Source organism: Phascolarctos cinereus, unplaced genomic scaffold (assembly GCF_003287225.1).
Source record: "Phascolarctos cinereus isolate Bilbo 61053 unplaced genomic scaffold, phaCin_HiC Scaffold_726;HRSCAF=1367, whole genome shotgun sequence".
In the NCBI taxonomy this organism is placed as follows: Eukaryota; Metazoa; Chordata; class Mammalia; order Diprotodontia; family Phascolarctidae; genus Phascolarctos; species Phascolarctos cinereus.
Window position 1 is genome coordinate 355,337,596 of NW_027556098.1, and position 19,697 is coordinate 355,357,292.

Sequence of the window (19,697 nt, forward strand, 5' to 3'; positions counted from 1 at the left end):
TCCACTCAATTGTGTTTTTAAAATTTTTATTCTGTTAAAACACATTTGCCATATTTAATATTATTTCTAACAAGCACCTGTGGCTGACTGAGTCTCTTCTTTTGTTGCCCTATGTCTGTTTGTTTGAGGCATGAGAACACAGAGGAAGGAGGGAGCAACACAGGAGAGAGGGGTCTTTCCTAGAGCAGAGCTGGAAGTTCAAAGCCCAGCCCATTCCTCTCTAACTCAGGGCAAAAGCATGAGCCATTTCATAACCAGCCTCCCAAGCGCAGAATCACTGAGAATCTGGGCCATATCTTACAAACCTTCCTCATAGACATAAGCCAAGGTTACTTGTACAGGAATCACCTCCCAACATAACTACTCCTCCTTCCCTTGTAACAACAACAACAACATAAGTTTGAGTAAAACCAATTGACACAGAGATCAAATCTGACAGAGGATACAACATTTCACATCCATAGTTCCCTTATTTCACCAAAAGAAGGAGGATAATGCATTTATTTCACCATGCTTTCTCCAGGGCCAAGATTAGTCATTAACGTCATCTACCTTTGTTTTTTGTTCATTTCATTTATGTTATTTTAGTCATTGTCTATATTATTTTCCTGGTTTTGTTTACTTTGCTCTGCTTTAGTCCAGGAAAGGTTTTCTATGTTTATCTGAATTCTTCATATTCCTCATTTCTTTTTTTATTCTTCTTCTTTTTTTTTTTGTTTGTTTTTAGGCAATTGGGGTTAAGCAACTTGCCCAGGGTTGCACAGCTAGTAAGTGTCAAGTGTTTGGTCTGAGGCTGGATTTGAACTGAGGTCCTCCTGACTTCAGGGCCAGTGCTCTATCCACTGTGCCACCTAGCTGCCCCTCTTTTTTCATATTTCTCCTTTCTTAAGACACAAACCACGTCACCTTTAAGGTATTGGGATGACTATGCCCATCACAATAGTGCATATCAGGGGCACTGGCACTGGCCCTGAAGTCAGGAGGACCTCAGTTCAAATCCAGCCTCAGACCAAACACTTGACACTTATTAGCTGTGTGACCCTGGGCAAGTCACTTAACCCCAATTGCCTAAAAAAACAAATAAACAAAAAAAACCCAATGGTGCATATCAACAAAACTCTTCCATCTTACTGGTGTTAGCATTGATGGACCCTCAACATTTTACTTTAGCCACTCTAGGATTATTACCCAGGTTGCCTTTGCTTCCACCATTTCCCTTTTTTCTAGGGCTTGGTTTATTTGCTTCCTTGAGGTTGCACATGATGATTGATTGGACGCAGAGTCTCCCCTCTGGCTATGTTTCAGGCCTTTGAATCTGATGTCTTGGGGTGGAAGAAAGCAGGGCTCTTTGACACACCCATGAAGCCTGGTCAAGACTCTGACAAGTTGGTTTTTTATAGGTTTTTGATGACTCCTTTACCAAAACAAAATATAAACCCCATAGCCCCCACCCCCAGGTGCCCATAGTCAAATTAATACTCCAGGTGATTCAGCAGGAACATTGAAATATTTGTCATATTAAAAGCTCCAATTCCTCTAACAAAGATAGGAATGCCTTCTTCAACAATAAATAATATATTTACTCCTCTACTTCAAAATTCTGCTTAACACATCCCTTTTCCAAAAAGCCTGCCTGCATCCTGGAGACTTGATCACTCCTTTACTTGGGGACCCTCCACAATGAGGTTTGCTCTGTAATCTGTTTGCATTATATTAATTTGCACTAATAGATACATTGCTTTAAGTCAATCCAACAATTCAATTAGGCAAACATGTGCTAAATTTATTAAGGTCAATACTTATTAAGAGGCAGCTCAGTACAGTGTAAAGAGCACTGGATTTGGAGTCAGAAGACCCGAGTTTGAATCCCAGCTCTGCTGCTTGTCATGTGCATAATCTTGAGTGAATCATTTGACTTCTCTGGCACTCACTTGTTTCATTAAATCTATGATCCTATGATGAGTGCCTGTTATGTACAAGGCATTGTGTTAGACTCTGGGGTTCAAAAGCAAAACCAGAAGAATCCCAGCTCTGAAGAACTTATTCTCTGCTTGCAAATGCGATACAACATACACACAGATAAGAAAGTAAAAGAAGATGAAGAAAGAGAGAGCAATGGCAACTGCAGATATCACAGAAGGTTTCATCGCGGAAGTGATAATTACTAAACTGGGCCTTAAAGAGCAGGGATCACTTGCTTCTTTGTATTTATATCCCCAGTGCCTAGGAAAGTGCCTGGCACATAGTAGGTGCTTAATACATGCTTGTTGATTGACTTACTGATGAAAGGAAGATTCTGAAAGTTTTGGATAAGGAAGGAATTCATCCCAGGAATAGGAGATGACCTGCAAATGTGTGGAAGCAGGAGATGCAACGTCAAGCTCAGAGAATAGCTAACAGCTCTCTTCAGATTTAAAGTGGCACTTATAGGGGCAACTAGGTGGCTCAGTGGATAGAGTACTGGCCCTGGAGTCAGGAGGACATGAGTTCAAATCCGGCCTCAGACCAAACACTTGACGCTTACTAGCCATTCAACCCTGGGCAAGTCACTTAATCCCAATTATCTTGCCAAAAAAAAAAAGTGGCATTTATGGATGGAAGCAATACGGCTGGAAAAGTTAAGCTGGAGATTGTGGAGGACCTCAAAATGCCAGCCTAAGGTGTTTGTATTTTATCTAGAGGCGATTGAAAGCCCTTAGGAATTTTTAATCAGGGAAGCAAAATGGTTAGCTTTGTGTTTCGTTGTCTTTGTATGTGTGTAGAGGTGTGTGTATGTCGTTCCCCATCATAAGAGGTGCCATTGGACCTGGCCCTTCTCACCCTACCCCTTCTCAAAGGTGAGAGGGTAAATGAGGCAAGGGGAGGAGATGGGGACTGCCTTGGATTCCATGCACAAAGGCTATTCAGGCAACCGCTTACCTCGGCAGGTAGGCAAAGGGAAGTCCCACGTGGCGCTATTCTCAGAGCTGGCATGGCAGGTGAGCACCGCGTGACCCTCCAGAAAGAAGCCAGCGTTGCAGCTGTAGCGGACCTTATCTCCCAGGTTGAAAGTCGTGCCCTGTTGGATGCCATTGGGTAGTCTTCCTGGGTTCCCACACGTGTGACTAGGGAGAACTGTGAAGACAAAGAAAGATACACACGGTGCTTAGTCACTAGCCAAGCCTCTCACCCTTTCGCTTTTGTCTTACTTGCCAGAAAGGCCCCTCGTTAACGACCCTCTCTCCACACAGGCAACAAAATATTGAAAGGCTTCCCATTGCCTGAAGGCAACAATCCAAACTATTTAAGGCAGCATTCAGTGCTCTCCACCACCTAGCCCCAACCTACTTTTCCAAATTTCCTTCCTTCGACTGATCTGCAGGTTCCTTAGTTCCAACAAAACTTGGCCATTCTCACTTGGCTGGAATTCATTTGTTGTCTTCTCTGTTTATCCAAATTCTGCCCAACCTTCAAGACCCAGTCAAAGTCCATCTCCTTTTGGCCTTGATTACTCTACCCATAATGGCCCCTCCCTCCTCTGAACTTCCAAGAGCACTCCCTCAGTGGACAGCCGTTACACACCGCCATGCGTTATCATTCATCTTTTCAAGAGCATACACATCTGGTTCTTGTCCCCTTAGACACCAGTCGATGAGCCTTCCTGACTTCAGGCCTGGCCCTCTATCTACTGTACCCACCTAGTTACCCACCTTTGGCTTAGCAGGGCCTCAAGTTCTTGACCTGGAGCTCTGCTATATCCCAACTACTCCAGGGTCAGAGGTTTGGACACAGATTATAACATCAAGCGTTTGCCTCCAAATCTACTCTCTGAGTCTCCTTGCCTAGATTGTAAGTTTGTGAATTTCAATGAGTGTATCACATTATGTTATCTGGAAGGGAGTGGTTACAAACAGGTAGTTTGCAATTAGCCAGGTAAACTATGCTGTTCTGATGGGTTACATCTTCCTGAGGCTTAAATGCTTAAACCTAGCTCAGACAGGGCCACCACCTTCAACAGGCTGCTAAGGAATGAGGTGTTGGCAGGAATTTCCAGAAGGTGAGGGGATAGGTGAATAACAACGACAACCACTACTACTACTACTACTACTACAACAGATAGTATTTATATAGAGTTTTAAAGCTTGCAAAGTACTTTATAAATCTTAACTCATTTTATCTTCACAATAACTCTGAAAGGTAGGTGCTATTATTATCCCTATTTTACAGAAGGAGTAACTGAACCATAGAAAGGATAAGTGACTAGCCCAGGGTCACACAACCAGTAAGTGTCTGAGGCCAGATTTGAAGTCTTTCTGATTCCAGGTATAGAGCTCTATCCATTGCATCACCCAGCTGCCTCTTAGACCAGGCATTGGGAGCTATTGCAAATCGCAGTATATAGGAGGATCTCTCTTCCCCCATACATAAGGCTGATCTCCATGTCTGGATAGAAACTTAGGCCATTGGAATCTGAGATGTCCTCGTCCTTTTGGTGACCCTGAGCAGATCCCTTCCCCTTTTGGAGGTTTATTTCCCTTATTTGTAAAAGAAGGGGGTTGAACTAAGTGGTCCCTAAGATATTTCCTAACTCTATTTCTATGCTTCTATGAGGTACAAAACTTACTATAGATACTCAGAGAGTCTGTTGGGTCAGTGGAGCCTGTGATGGAGGGACAAAGCTCTCTGTGGATGACCAGGGAGCCTGGTGGAGTGTACTGTTTACAGAAAGGATAGTGTTAAAAGCTGCTTCTAAAGCCAGAGACCTTCATTCCCACTCCTCATCTCAGAGCCAGACATAACTCCACCTCTCCACACGTGCTGTCTCTCTCTGCCTTTCACATCGATCACTTTCCATTCTCTCATTGCCTAACCCTGTCTGAAGAGTTTGGCCCAAGATGGGCAGGTGGAACAGTGTTAATTCCAGAAGATAAGGAGCCCAAGGTGAGGGGGAGGGAAAGAATCAGGGTAAATGAGCTGAGAATCGGTATAGAACTAACGTTTCATTTTCTGCAAAAAGACGCAAAGACCCAATTTAATTAAATTACTAATGTCAAATTTCTAATGAACCTGCTTCGGCTTTGGGGCTTTCTTCCTTGGAAATTAATGGCTGGAACGTCATTATAAATAAAAGTCGATCATTTTTAAAAGTCACTCTCCGATGCTTGCTGCTATTTACTTAATGAACTCTTAACAATTGGACCACTTTGACCTGTCTCTTCCTATGGGACCTATGCCATAAAAAAATGGGTGCCTGTCCCCCAGGCTCTTTCGCCTTGCTGTCCCTGAGAAAATTCAGCACCCGGTGAAGACAAGAAAGGCATGGGAAGATGATGCCTGCTAGGAGACAGGTGGATGGCACAGTCTTGGGAGTGACTTTTTCTTTTTTTTAAAACCTCCAGCCTAATTCTCTATTCTGTGCTTTTTAATAATGTCAAGGACAACATTTAAAGTGCAGGCCTTTGTGATGTGGCCAGCATACAAGTTACTGGACCGACGCAAAAGATTAAAGACGGGCTGCTAAAGGAGGCTTTGGAAAACACAATATTCTCTGATTTCCCCTACGAGTTCCTTGGAGTAGATATTATAACCATTCAGGCTCTCCTGTCTATAAAAGCCTCCCTTTGATTGCTTACACAATGAAGAGCAGAATATTTGCATCCGACAGCACATGGAACAATATTGCCAAAGCTTCACCCTACATTGACCAATTCTATCATAGATTAGCTGTGGGGAATTTCATTCCCCAACCCACCCCAAGAGTTCCATTCTTGACAATCAGCACAATAGCTTCTGTGATTGTGTGACAATAGACTTTCTCCCTGGCTGGAATATGACAAAGGTTAAATCATCTCCTTTTTGTTGTTTTTTTTTAATTGGAGACTTTGTTTCCCATATGGAAATGAAGAGTGGTTTGTCATTTCTGGAGATGCAGTACTGTGATTCTTTATTTCTTTCTACTATCTAGCCATAAGGAAAGTTAAGCAGAGAGAGGATAAGAGGACGGTGAAGGACAGTGTCATGGTGGCTAGAGAAATACCTAGTCTTAGGCTGAAAAGGAACATGGGCAGGTCATATGGTCTATTTTCCTCTGTCAGGTAGGGCCATATTGGGTATTTTTTTTAAGTCAGGTCAGATTGAAATGTAGAATAGGGGCCTGAGAAAAGGGGGTAACTCTTGGGAATGTCAGAGAAATAGCAAGATAGACCCAAGGCATTGTCTTCCCGGTGTCTGGGGAAGTGGGGAGCACAGATTTGGTACCATCAAGGATTGACCACCTTCACCTTGAGAGCCAACTGAAGATATGGAATGAATAATATCTTCTCATGCTAAGCCAGCTAGTGGAAAACCCATAGGGTACAGACAACATCAGGGCCAGGTCCTCAAGGGGTCCTGTGGGGAAGTGTGACTGGAGAAAAGAAAGAGTTTTCTGGGGACATGGGGCAGGATTTTTCTAGGATTCTTCCCTGAAGAAGAAGCAGAAATATCCAGGGTGGGTGAATTGATGGGAGATGTATGACTTTTTGTGGGTGGCCTCAAAGGGGTATAAAGATGAGCAAAGAGAATGAGGCTCACTTGAGCTCTTCTTGCTTGAGAGGAGAACTTTGGTTGGATATTTGGAGTCAGAGGCCTTTCACCCCTGCCTAGGAGTTGATGCTTTTTGGGGGTTTTTTTTCCCTCTATACTTTATTTGCAGAATGCCACAGCCTGGTGTCAGACTACAGGTTTCTCAGATACGTGTCCCAAACTTCAAGAACAGCCCAGTAGCGCCCCTGGGAACATATAATCCCCTTCTATTTCCTTTCTGCCTCCACGCTCGTGAGAATGACTGTTAGGATTCGGAGCAGAGCTAGCTTTCCCCCTGCAGAGAAGTTAGTTATCTGGTAGATGAGCATATTTGTTTTTGAGCTAAAATGTCCCCAAAGTAATCAGTGTATATTTCAATTCTGTGTGTTCGATAAATATACACCCCTGTTTTCAAGGAGAAATCTGTGTGTGTGAGAGAAATGTACTGGGTGCCATCTGCCAAGATACACAGTGGGGAAAAATGCGGGCAAAGCAGAATCCTTAAGAGAGGGCTATTTAAGGCCAGTTTGATCTGGAGCGAGAAGAGGAATACTCTAGGTGCATGGTACTGCTCTCAGCGACGAGAGAGGGGACAGAGAAGAGGGAGGAGGATTCTCTATCTCCTGATTCCAAGCAAAGGCCTGAAATAGTCGATTTTATTTTCCCTGCTGGCCTGTCACAATGAGAGAAAGTCATCATTACTCCACCATTTGGGTTAAGGCATTGTCCCTAGAAGACTCTGTAAATTCCCATTATATTGCTTTGGAAGAGGAACACGTTGACTTAGTTGCAAGCATCACCCCTTCCTTCACAAGGCCTTTCTTGAGCTCTTCTCCCCTCCCCCAGTGTCAATGGCCTCTTCAATGACAAATGACTTTAATTTTACTTTGTAAACCCTGCATGTTTGTTTATCTGTGTACATGTTCTTTTCTTAAATCAAATATAAGCTTCCTGAGAGCAGGGACTGCCTTCTCATTTACATATCTCTAGGTCTATGCCTGGTCCATAATAGGCATTTAATGATGCTTGTTCAACGAATGAATATCATATTAATTAATTATCAGCTAGCAGAGAACATCCCTCTGAGAAGATGAATATAGAAGTAGGTCTGTTTTGATGGGGATGAAGGTCCAAAAAGGTCTGGAGTGAGGAGGGTGCACCACTGACAAGAGCAGATCAGAGTGCAAGGGGAAATGAGCAACATGAAAAACCAAAGAATAGCATGAATGCTCTCAGTGCTCAAGGATGGTGATGGGGAAGTGGAAGGGAACAGCTGTCCTTCAGCTCCTGCAAAATCTGGCCAAGGGATGGTTCTAGGCACAGCTATAAGCCCTAACTAGGTGGCATGAGGGTTTCTTTTTCTTTTTTTCTTTTTAAGGCAATTGGGGTTAAGTGACTTGCCTAGGGTCACACAGGTAGTGTCAAGTGTTTGCTCTGAGGCTGGATTTGAACTCAGGTCCTCCTGACTTCAAGGTCGGTGCTCTATCCATTGCACCACTTAGCTACCCCTCCCGGCATGAGGGTTTCTTTAGCCAAGCAAGTTAGCCTTGATTTCTTGGGATGGCCACACATTGTAAAATTTCCAGGTGCTAAAACTATTCTGTATGTCATTTCAATAAATTCCTCAATCTTCATCAACCTTCAAATATTTTAAAGCCTGTCAGGTGAAGGAGGGTGTTGACTTGTTATCCTTGGTCCTAGAAGAGACATGATGAAGGCTGATGGCTACACATTTTAAGAAGGGACAAAGATCTCTACATGAGATCCTAGCTCTGGAACTGGTAGGGACTTCAGGGGCCATGCAGTCCAACCTCCTCATTTTACAGATGAAGACACTGCAGGTCAGGGAGGTTAAGTGAGTGGTCCAAGGGAAGTATTCAAGGCAGGATTTGATCCCATGTGTCTTCTGATTCCAAAGTCAGTGCTCTTTCCTATGTTACATGACATCAGGAATATCAAGGCACATCTGTGGATCAACTTATCATGGCAGCATGAGGAAGAACTTCCTAACAATGAGAATTGCCCCCAAGTAAAACGGGAGGGCTTAAAAGGTAGTGAGTTTTCTGTCACTGGAAGTTCTCAAGCAGAGGCTGAATGACCCCCTTGTCAGGTAAGCCTTAGTGATGGCTAATACTTCAAATAAAAGGCTGGTATAGATGATCTCTGAAAATCTCAGAATTCTGTTATTTGTTGATCCTTGGGGTCCAGATTCATTTTACAAATGAGAAGGCTAAGTTTCCAAGAGGCTAGTGATTTCCCACAATCACACAGCTAATCAGAGTCGGAGCAAGAACTAGAACCCAGATCTGGGGAGGTCCAGTGCCCTTTTGCCCTTTCAACACTGGAAGTTGACACCCTTAATGTGATGGAAGGTTGGGACTCAATAAATCACGATTTTATGATCTCTTTCTCTTTTCAGTCTGATGTGATCTGAACCTAGAATCACAATTTCAATGAAAGGGACCGCAGAGGCATGAGTTGATACCTAATCCAGGAATCTCTTCTTTAGCATCCCTGAAAGGGTAAATTCAGACCCTGTTGAATATTTCTAGTGATGGGGAACACAAACATTACTCAAGGAGGCAGCCATGGTGGGACAGCTCTAATTATTAGGAATTCCTTCTTTGTCCTGAGCCCAAATCTGTCTCCCTATAAGATCATAGTTTTGCAGTCTGAGGCCAAACAGGCTATGTCTAATAATTCTTCTATGTGATTACCCTTTATATGATTTAACAAAACAATTTAACAAACATTTATTAAATACCAACCATGTGTAGGGCCCTTTGCTAGGTTAAAACCATAGAGATGAGACAAGTTCTACTCTTTTTTTTGGCAATTGAGGTTAAGTGACTTGCCCAGGGTCACACAGCTAGTAAGTGTCAAGTGTTTGGTCTGAGGCCAGATTTGAACTCGGGTACTCCTGACTTCAGGACCAGTGCTCTATCCACTGTGCCACCTAGCTGCCCCAAGTTCTACTCTTAATGAGTTTACAATCTATTCTTTTCTTTTCTCTTTTTTAGCCAATTGGGGTTAAGTGACTTGCCTAGGGTCACACAGCTAGTAAGTGTCAAGTGTTTGGTCTGAGGCCAGATTTGAACTTGGGTCCTTCTGACTCCAAGGCTGGTGCTGTATCCACTGCACCACCTAGCTGCCCTGAGTTCACAATCTAATGAGGGGTCAGGGGGGCTGGGGGTCATGGTGGATAAGTAACTAAATTACCATGCTACAAAGGAAAATATGACAACAGAACAAAATTGACAAGACAGCAAAAGGGACATTAAGTGAAAGTGCTACAAAAGACTCTGAGAAGGGAAAGATCATTTCCATGTTTGTGGGGGTGGGAGGGGGTGGGGAGGGGGAGAGGGTCAAGGGCCTCCCTTGGTGAGGGAGGTGCCATCTGAAATGGACCTTGAAAGAAGGAGGCATGGGCCGTGTTAAGAGGGTATCCGCCATAGAAAGTGCAAAGGCCGGAGGACAGACTGGATTAGAGCTGAGGGTGCTGAATCGTCCAGGTTGGCCAGAACATAGAACAGGTGAAGAGGAATAGAAGGAGATAAAAGGACAGGGAGATTAGGGCAGGACTGAGGAAGGCCTTGAATGACTAAGAGCTTATACTTTATTTGGCAATGGAAATACAGGAGTGATTTAGAATATGAATAGGATAGAATAGAATAGATAGATTGGGGAAACAAGTTGAGAAAGGAAGTCCGTTTCTGAGATTGTTATGGCAATCTAGGTGAGAAGAGATGAGAACCTGAACTGGGCTACTGGGAGTGAGAGTGGTGAGGAAAGGATAGATCAGTGAGTCAATCAATCAGCAAGCATTCATCAAGCATTTACAAAGTACAGACACTGTACTAGGTGTTGGGCATATGAGTACAAAGAAAACAATCCCTGCTTGCGAGGTGCTCATATCTGAGTGGGGAAGATAAGTACAAACAAAAAAAAATGCATAGCATAAATGGGAAAGACACAAAGAACTGTGTGTATATATATCTATGTATTATGTATGTGTGCATATATAATATGTATGTTAGTTAATATATGTATTAGTTAATATATGTGTTAGTTAAATATAATACAAAGTAGTTTGTGAAGGAGAGGCTTCATGTAGAAGATGGTACTTGAGTTGCATCTTAAAGTAAGAGAGAAACCTTGGGAGATGGGCAAAGAGGTAATGCATTTCAGGCAAGGGGGAAAGTGAAGGAGTGAAAGGCGTGAATAGGAAAGATATTTTAGAGATGGAATGAACAGTGCTTGGCAACTGATAAGATGCAGGGGTAAAGGAGATAGATGTGTCAAAGATGACACCAAAATCCCACTGGGCGATGTAATGGGGTGGAAGGCCGTGCCATCAACAGGAAAGAGGTGAAAAGAATCATCATGCTCTGACTCCCAGGCCCATTTCCTCTCCTTTTTTAGGTTTTGACTTTAAAATTAGGCCTATTTTCAGCTGCTGATGCTATGTTAGCTTAGACAGAGCAAATGCAGCCTTCATCCAGATAGAAGCCATCGTTTCCTGACCAATAAACACCTAAATCCCTTTGCCTTCTCTAGGGTTGCGAATGGAAGGCCCAGTTGAATGCTATGCTTATTCCACCAGCCCTATATCCCTCTTACTTTGTAGCTAGGATCATTTATTCTCACCTAGAGAGGAGCCCCAGAAATCCTATTTTCAGACAGGACAATATAATGCTATAATATATTATATAACATCCTTTTAAAATTTGTATTATCCTCACTATATTGTACAACACAACACAACACTACACTTTGGACATGACATATCATTATATTATATCGTATCATTTATCATATTGTATTATATTGTGTTGTATCATATCATATCTTATTATATTGGAAGATCTGGGTTTAAATTCCACCTCTGACATATACTGGCTCTATGACCCTGAACAAATCACCCACCTCTCAGTGTCCATGACTATAATTTGCAGAAAGTGCCAATATGCAGCGGTAGAGGGACTTTCCTCATCCTACACCAATGAAATCACAGTTCTAGTCCAAAAGAAAATATATATTATGTTATGTTACGTTACAGAATACTATGTTATGTTATGCTATATTGTGTTATATCATATCATATTATAGTATGTGTTAATTTATGTAATGTTATACTGTTATATTATATTATACCACGTCATATCATATCATATCATATTATCATATCATATCATATCATATCATATCATATCATATCATATCACATCATATCATATCATATCATACCGTATCATATCATATCACATTTGAACCCATGAAACTGAAATAAGAGGATAGAATAGGATTGGGTGTGCCTGCTAACTGGATTGATGCCTTCCCTCATCCATGACCCAAGCTCCTTCTAAGCCTTAGTTCCTGCCTCGGTTCCCTCCCTGGTGTTCCAGTTCCACAGAACCAGTGAGTTTCAGAGTTAGAGAAGGAAAGTGGGATCATTTAATTTGACCTGTACCTGAATAGCGATCTACTTGGCAACAACCTGTAGGCATCTTTTGGGCTTCATCTGAAGACCTCCAGTGATGATGGCAAACTCAATATCTCTCAAGGTAGGCCATTCCAATCTAGAGTAGCCCTCATTGTTAGGAAACTTTTCCTTATGTGGAATATCAGTACATCTGCCTCTTATAATTAAAAAAAAAACCCATTTATTTTTTCTTCTGAATTTATTGAATGCACAAAAGAACATTTCTATATACAAAGCAGAACAGAAAAAGAGGATTATGTATGAAAAGGTAAATATCACATATGGCTTCCTCTTAATATGTATATAATATACATACAAACATGTTTACATGTATGTGCATATATGTACATCTGTGTATATACAGAAATTCAACAACTGACTTTCAAAGCTGTTTGTCTCTATAACGTCTACCTACATCTCCCATTGGACCCAGAGTTCATGGGGTGAGATGGAGCTTAGAATGGTTGGTTTTGTGTTCATCCTATCTCATCAGAGCTTAGAAGTCAGGCACAGTATGGAGAGAGGCCCCCATCAGTTCCACTGAAAGAAGAAGTTTATTGAGGAGCCTTCTGGCAGGTCCCCCATAGTTCCTGAGGCATTGGGGAAGGAGGGGTCCTTAAATAAGAGTTAAGATTAAGATAAAATTTAATCTTAAGACTCACTCTGCCTTGGCAGGTGGGAATCATTATCCGCTTCTGAGAAGAAGGATGGTGCTGAGATGGAGAAAATAAAATGATTATGAGTACAATATGAATTCTAAATCTAAACAAGCAATGATTGAGAAGGGAAGGAAGATGGGGCTTCTGAGTCACTAAAGTGGTCCTGTTTGGGGGAAGAGAGAATTGATGGAGGCAGTGTAGCCCAATGGAAAGAGCAGTGAAGCAAAGTTGAGACATCTCAATTCTAGTCTCAGCTCCACTGTTTACTGTAAGAGGAAACAAGTCCCTTCATTTCTCTGAGTTGCAGTCCCTCCATCTACAAAATGAGCATAAGAACCTGCCATTTGCTAGGTCACAAAATTATTGTGAAGGAGGTACTTTGTAAACTACAAAGTGCTTTTTAAATGTGCTCTATTACTGTCATTAAGACTCTACTGCTCCCCTAAGTGTGCCCCACCCCAACAACTCTCACTGAGGTACATGAAATAAACCATTTTATAGAGAATGGGTAATTAAACAGTACACACAGATTCCCAGACAGCTGCATGCTTATAGACCCATACATACATATACATTCATAGATAGAGATAGTCTTAGGCACACAGACCTACTCACACACTCAGACAGAGATAGATTCAGAGGCACATACATAGACACACACATTCACAAAAAGACATACCCTCATACATCCCCACACTCACAGATAGCTGTATTCACAGGCACATCCACAGAGCTATACTCATAGGCACACACACCAGACACTCACATACACAGTCACACCATGACACAAAGACCCTCACTAAACCCACACTAAAAGACTGGTAGACATTTTCAAAGTTCCGCATCAGCAAGTGCAGATTGCTCTGCTACCTAGAAGAGGAAGACATCGAGCAGATGCTCCAAGCACATCTCAGTTGCTATTTCCTCTCTGCATATGTGAATTTGGTCTCCTTCTCTCTGCAAGTCTGGAATTTCTATGGTTGACCTTTCTGGGAAGAATAAACACTGAGAAAATCTGGCTCTTGCCAGCTAAATTCACCAGAGACTGTTCCCTACCAGGAAGATAATGCTAGGTGGCCTAGTAGATAAAGTGCTGGCCTTGGAGTCAGTGGAGTCCAAATCTTTCCTTGGATATAAACTAGCTCTGTGACTGCGGGCAAGTCATTGAAACTTTCAGACTCAGTTTCCTCATTTGTAAAATGAAGATAATAATAGCATCTACCTCCCAGGGTTGCTGGGAAGATCAGCTATGATAATATTTGTAAAGCCCTTTGCAAACCTTAAAGCACTATATAAATGCTAACAATTATTATTAATGATGTTAATAGTGGGCAACCTTTATGAAGCAGATGGTGGTTATGAAGGGATTTCACAGAAGCCCTAAATTAATAATAATTAGCATTTATATTGCTATTTAAGGTTAACAAAGTGCTTTTCAAATAGTAATTCATTTGCTCCTCACAATGACCCTGTGAAGTAGATGCCCATTATTGTTATTATTGTCATCATCATCATCATCTTCATCATCACTCCCATTTTGCAGATAAGGAGACTGAGGCAGGCAAAGGCTCAGTGACTTATCCATAGGGAATCAAGCTCAGGACACTGTGCTGTCTTGCTTCCAATAAGGTAGGTAGTGCAAGAATGACTATTTCCATTTTTCAGATGAGGAAACTGAGGCTGAGGAAGGTGAAGTGATTTGTCTCAGGTAATGAATCTATTAAGAAGCATGGCAGGTTGGGTCATTGTTCTCTTCAACTCTTCCCAGAAGGCAATGTAGCCTGGCAAACCCACTTCTGCTGAGGAGGCAGTTTGGTGAGTTAGAATGAAAAATCAAATAAGGAGAGAGAGTTGTCTGCAATGCCTGAAGGCCCCTCTCTACTGGTTTGTGTTGTGCCAGAGCCTCCTGGTTGCCTAAGGGTGTCATGGTCTCAGAATCATAGCTTTAGAACTTGAAGGGAGTTTAAGGCAGGGGATCCATGAGAGATTTCAGGGGCTCTGTGAATGTGGATGGGGAAAAAAAAATCACATCTTGATTTTCACAAACTCTAACTGAAATCTTACATTTCTTTCCATTATGAATGTAGGCTACAAAACCACAGTAGAACCTGTGACTTTGTCACCAATAGGAATCACAGATATTTTCCTATCACATTAGAGTTGTTACAGATAGCTTGAAATACTGTTTATACTCATTACTACCTCAAAATTACTCTAGTTATTAGACATTTTAACTTGCCTATATTTTAAATATGCTGTCTTGTTATTTAATGCATTAATAAAGAAGCATGTATATTACTACATCATAATTTTTTTTACTATTCCGATAACGATATCTTAATATAATTGGTCTCCTTTGTAATTGTATATATTTCATTTTATGCATTTAAAATAGGATTCTAAGAAGGAGTTCATAAGCTTCACCAGACTGCCCGTGGGGTCTAAGAACCCACATTTTAGAGGTTGACAAGTTTTTGGAAACTGAGGTTCAGAGAGATATGACTTGCAGAATTTGAATTGAAGTCCTCTCACTGTAGAACTAATGCTTTTCTCCTCTACACTTTAGTCACAAGAGATTGGACACAAAGTTCAAGGAAAGAGCGTGGCAGGTGAGGTAAGTCACCAGCATTCTAGTCAGTGTGATGGGACATGGATTGGTCCAATGCTCTGAGATGCTTCTGAGGGGCCCATAGGCTTACGGGTAGAGATAATATTTCAAACATTAACACAGTGAGATCTGCTGGAGTTTGCGTCCCTGACAGGCAGGAGTGGGTATTCAATCTCCACCTGAGGGCATCATTGCCTCTTAGGCTAAAATCCTTCAGGTCTTTCTACTCAGCTCAACCAGTCCTGGTTGGTGTCTAAGGATTGAAAGGGATCTTGCTGGCTGCTTCTTCAGAGTTCTTGTTGTCTTATGAGAGTTGGACCAGAGAAATGGTGACAGGAATTCTGGCAGCATTGGTCCCCTTCTCCTAGTTAATGCAGGAACCACAAAGACTTCTTCTTTAAATACCCCCTTTTAAACATGAACCATTCTGTCCCTCTGACTGGAACAAATTTAACACCAAAGAAATTCTTGAGATATTCTGAGAAGTGCTGCAAATTATCTCCCCTCAAGAAGGAGAGCACCGGCTGACATGTTGAACAAGTCTCATTGGGGAAATAAAGTAAGGGAGTGATGCCAATACAGGAGAGGGCACTTTCATTCTGAAAGGTTTCCCACAGGAGGTGACTTTTTGGTTTTGTTTTGGCAGAGGGAGGAGGGGTAGCATTTCAGGTGGAGGAAATAGCTCCAGGCACGGGTGTGGAGGCAGACCAGGAACTAGTGGGGGAAAGGAATTCGGAGACTAGGATGTGCCTCTACTGAGGCACTGTGATTTGTGAATTCACTGGGAGCAGTTCTCACAAGAATAGACTTTGTAATAAGGAAAGGATAATCACCACCTGAAGTAAACCTGTCTAGACACTGGGGGCCACTGTTGAGCCAGCCACCTTGTAGTCTGCTCCTAAGCCTGTGTCTGACAAAAGCCAACTACCTTCCTTTCTCCAAGAAAGGTTTCTAGGTTCTGGCTTCTGCGGGGGAAAGATGATCTTCAGCATGACCTTCTTGAGGCTGCTTGATTTCCAATGCAGAAATTTTCCTGACCTCTTGTCAGTGGGAGTGGGTATCTGGGGGTTCTGGGGACTTCCCAGGCTCTGGGTGGAGAGGGATGGGTGTGACACTGAAGGGCTTTTCCCTCTGAAACAGTGAGCATCCCCAAGGACACTCCTGGACCAATCACCAACAAATATGTTTCTGCTCATACTGCTTCATTACCTAGCTCTCTGTCTCTCTCTGCTTTGCTTATCTAAACTCTATCAACTCTTCAAACACCAGCCCAATTCCCTTCTCTTCCAGAAGCTTTCTACACATAGACCAGCCCATAATGATTTCTCTCTTTCTCCTGAATTCTCAAAGCTCTAATAGTCTGAAGTACCACAGTTTTATCATTCATAATTTACTGTCTTAGAATGTAAAGTAGTTAGAATATGAGCAGGTACGGTTTTGCTTTTGTCTTTATATCTCTAACACTCAGTATAGAACCTAACACATAGTAGGCATTTAATAAATGCTTTTTGATTGATGTTCAATGTTTTCTGCATGAGTCTTGTTACCATCAGCTAGACTCAAAATTACCTGAGGTCAGTGTGTTTTCTACATCTGCAGCTATGTGGTGCAAAGGATAGAGCACTGAGCTGTAGGGATGGTCCCCTGCTGTCTAACCCTGCCTCACTAATTTCTAGATTCGCCCTCTTCACCCTAAGCCATGGATACAGCAATGGTCCTGGAGACAGGAAGATCTGAGTTTAAATCAGGTCTCAGATCTTATTAGCTATGAGACCCTGGGCAAGTCACTTGATCTCTGTCTGCTTCAGTTTCCTCAACTGTAAAATAAGGATAATAATAACAGCATCTACCTCTCAGGGTTGTTGTGAGGATCAAATGAAATAATTGTAAAGCACTTAGCACAGTGCTGAAACACAGTAGGTGCTTAATAAATGCTTTCTTCCCTTCTTCCTTCATCCCTCCCTCCCCCTCCCTCCATCCTTCCTTCTTTCCTTCCTTGTTTCTTTCCCTATCCCTTCCCATAACTCTTGATCCTAAATTTCCTTTACAAACTATACAGTATCTAGCTCATTCAGAGGAAGGAAAGAAAAACAGGATGATGAGAGGAGTGGAGATGATGGCATGGAAGAGTTAGCTGAACGAACTGAGGATGTTTGGCTTGGAGGAAAAAAAAATCCGTGAGCCTGATTACTATTTTTTGAAGTATTTAAAAAGGATTTATAAGTAGCTACTTAATAAGTGATTTTTTTTTCAAGGCTTAACTAAGATGCCACCTTCTATGGGAAGCTTTCCCTGATCCTTCTAGTCACTAGTGTTACTCTATTTCCTCACATTATCTTGTATTTACTTATCTATGTAAATGTATCCCCTTCATGCTGTATGCTCCATCCTGAATCTTTAGCTTCTGACCACCTACCCTGTTCCACTCCGGTTCCCATCCTGGGGCCTTGTGCTTTTGACTGGTGAGTTTTAAACCTCAGACCCACCATGTTGCACTCTCACCACCTCCTTGCCACAGCACTGAGGGTGTCCTCTCCATTTCCCCCAACATTTTCCATTTCTTGCTCTGGGAATAATAATCAAATCAAAACAACACTATTATCCCTAGAAAGGACATATAAGTTGACCTTTCTATGCCTCTACTCACCAAACTTGTTATTTTTCAGATCAAAATACTCCTTCCTGGCCACTACTTTCCTAACCTCTCTTAGAATGTAAGCTCCTTGAGGGCAGGGGCTATTTTATATTTTGTATCTCTTTCTTCTTGAAACAAGACACTTAGCCCAGGGCTTTAACCGTAGTAGGCTCTTAATAAGTACTTACTGATTGACTGAATCAATCAATGGTGTTTCCTTTTGGGGTTTTTGTGTTTTGTGACTTTCTTCTGCAATGGAAATAGGAACAGGAAATAGGAAATAGGGTTGGAACTTTGGGAAGTAGACATGGTAGAAGGGAAAGGGGAAAGGGGATTCTAAATATTGGACAAGCAGCACTGATATAGCTGACCTGGGGATCTAAGTTAGGTATGGAGTCAAGGGAAACCCAAACTGGGGTGATAAACCAGAAAAATGTTGAAGAGTCAAGGAATATCATTCCTGGCTGGAATGAGAATAAAAAGTAAGCTAAGTTTTAGGGAGGAAGTGAGGAATAAGAGAGGGAAAGAGGTTGAGGACAGAGAAAAGGAGACAGGGTAGTAGATGGCTAAAACTTCCTGGAGCTGAGGAAGTCAAAGTTTGGCATGTCAAATGAGTCATTGAGAGTGGATGCTAAAATCACATCCACAAAGGAAAAACATGAACCAGGTACTGAAGTCATTAAGGAAAGTGGAAGTGGGTCATGGAGGGTGGCAGACAGCAGTGAGGAGGATGGGAAAGTGTGGGTGCTATAAGCAGGTAGCACAAATTTCCAAAGACAAGTTTTTGAGTGATAGCTCTAAGACAATGAGGGGTGGAGGTAGAAGCAGGCTGAAGGAGGAAGTCAGGAAATGGAGCTCCTTGTCCTGGCTCTGCTATTAATTATCTGTATAAACTTGGGCTCTTCACCTCTGCAGACCTCAATTTCCTCATGTGTAATATGAATGCATAATATAAGGTCATTGCCATATCTAAGATTTTAAGATTTTATTACTGTGTCAGTAGATGTAAGAAGTAAACTGACCCAACCTCCCCCTCTCTCACTGAGTGGGAGGGGGGGGAAATGACAATTGGAGAAAGGGAGGCCTCCATGAAATAGGGCTTGCAAGGACGTGATGTCATCAGAGGAAAGCTTTTATTCCAACCAGTCTATTTACTGCTCTCTGTACAAGCTTAATGCTCTCCTAGCCTAGCCACCTGACTTATACAATTGCTTTCACCTAAAATGCCTTTCTCCTATATCATCCCAAAGTCACAGGAAGGAAGTGGTGGCTGGAGGGAACCTTAAGAAACGACCTGGCCCAAACTTCTCATTTTTCTTATGAAGACATTGGACCCAGTGAGGCAAACTTGATTTGGTCAAGATCACCCAAGTATTAGAGACAGGACTTCTCTTGGGTCCTCTGATGCTAAATACAGCATTCTTCTTGTTATACCACAATCCAATTCCCTCCATTTACAAATAAGACAACTGAGGTCCAGAAGGCCTTGTCCAAGATGACACAACTTTGGGAGGTCAGGACTAGATCCTAGGTCTCCTGACTCCCAAGTGCAGGACTTCATAGTTCTATCTCACACCTTTGTCTCCTCACCCATGTGTCCCTGTTATACACATCATCACCATCAGTAACTTCATGGCACAGAGTATGTGGGACTAAGCCATGTTGGACAGAGATGAAAAGATGAACCCTAGGTAGGGAGCAGGCTTCCTCTCAGTCATGTCTCAGGCCAACTGCATTTATTTCCCCCTTTTTCTTTATATTGCTTAGCCT

General features: G+C 42.2%; 1 protein-coding gene across 1 annotated transcript in view; it reads right to left on the reverse strand.

Annotated features, from left to right (window-relative positions):
* The window catches only part of CSMD2 (CUB and Sushi multiple domains 2), a 974,125-nt gene that overhangs the window by 615,615 nt on the left and 338,813 nt on the right, over positions 1-19,697 (reverse strand). Inside the window, 1 exon segment of the mRNA XM_078157010.1 lies at positions 2,920-3,114. Coding sequence (XP_078013136.1) covers positions 2,920-3,114 — 195 coding nt within the window.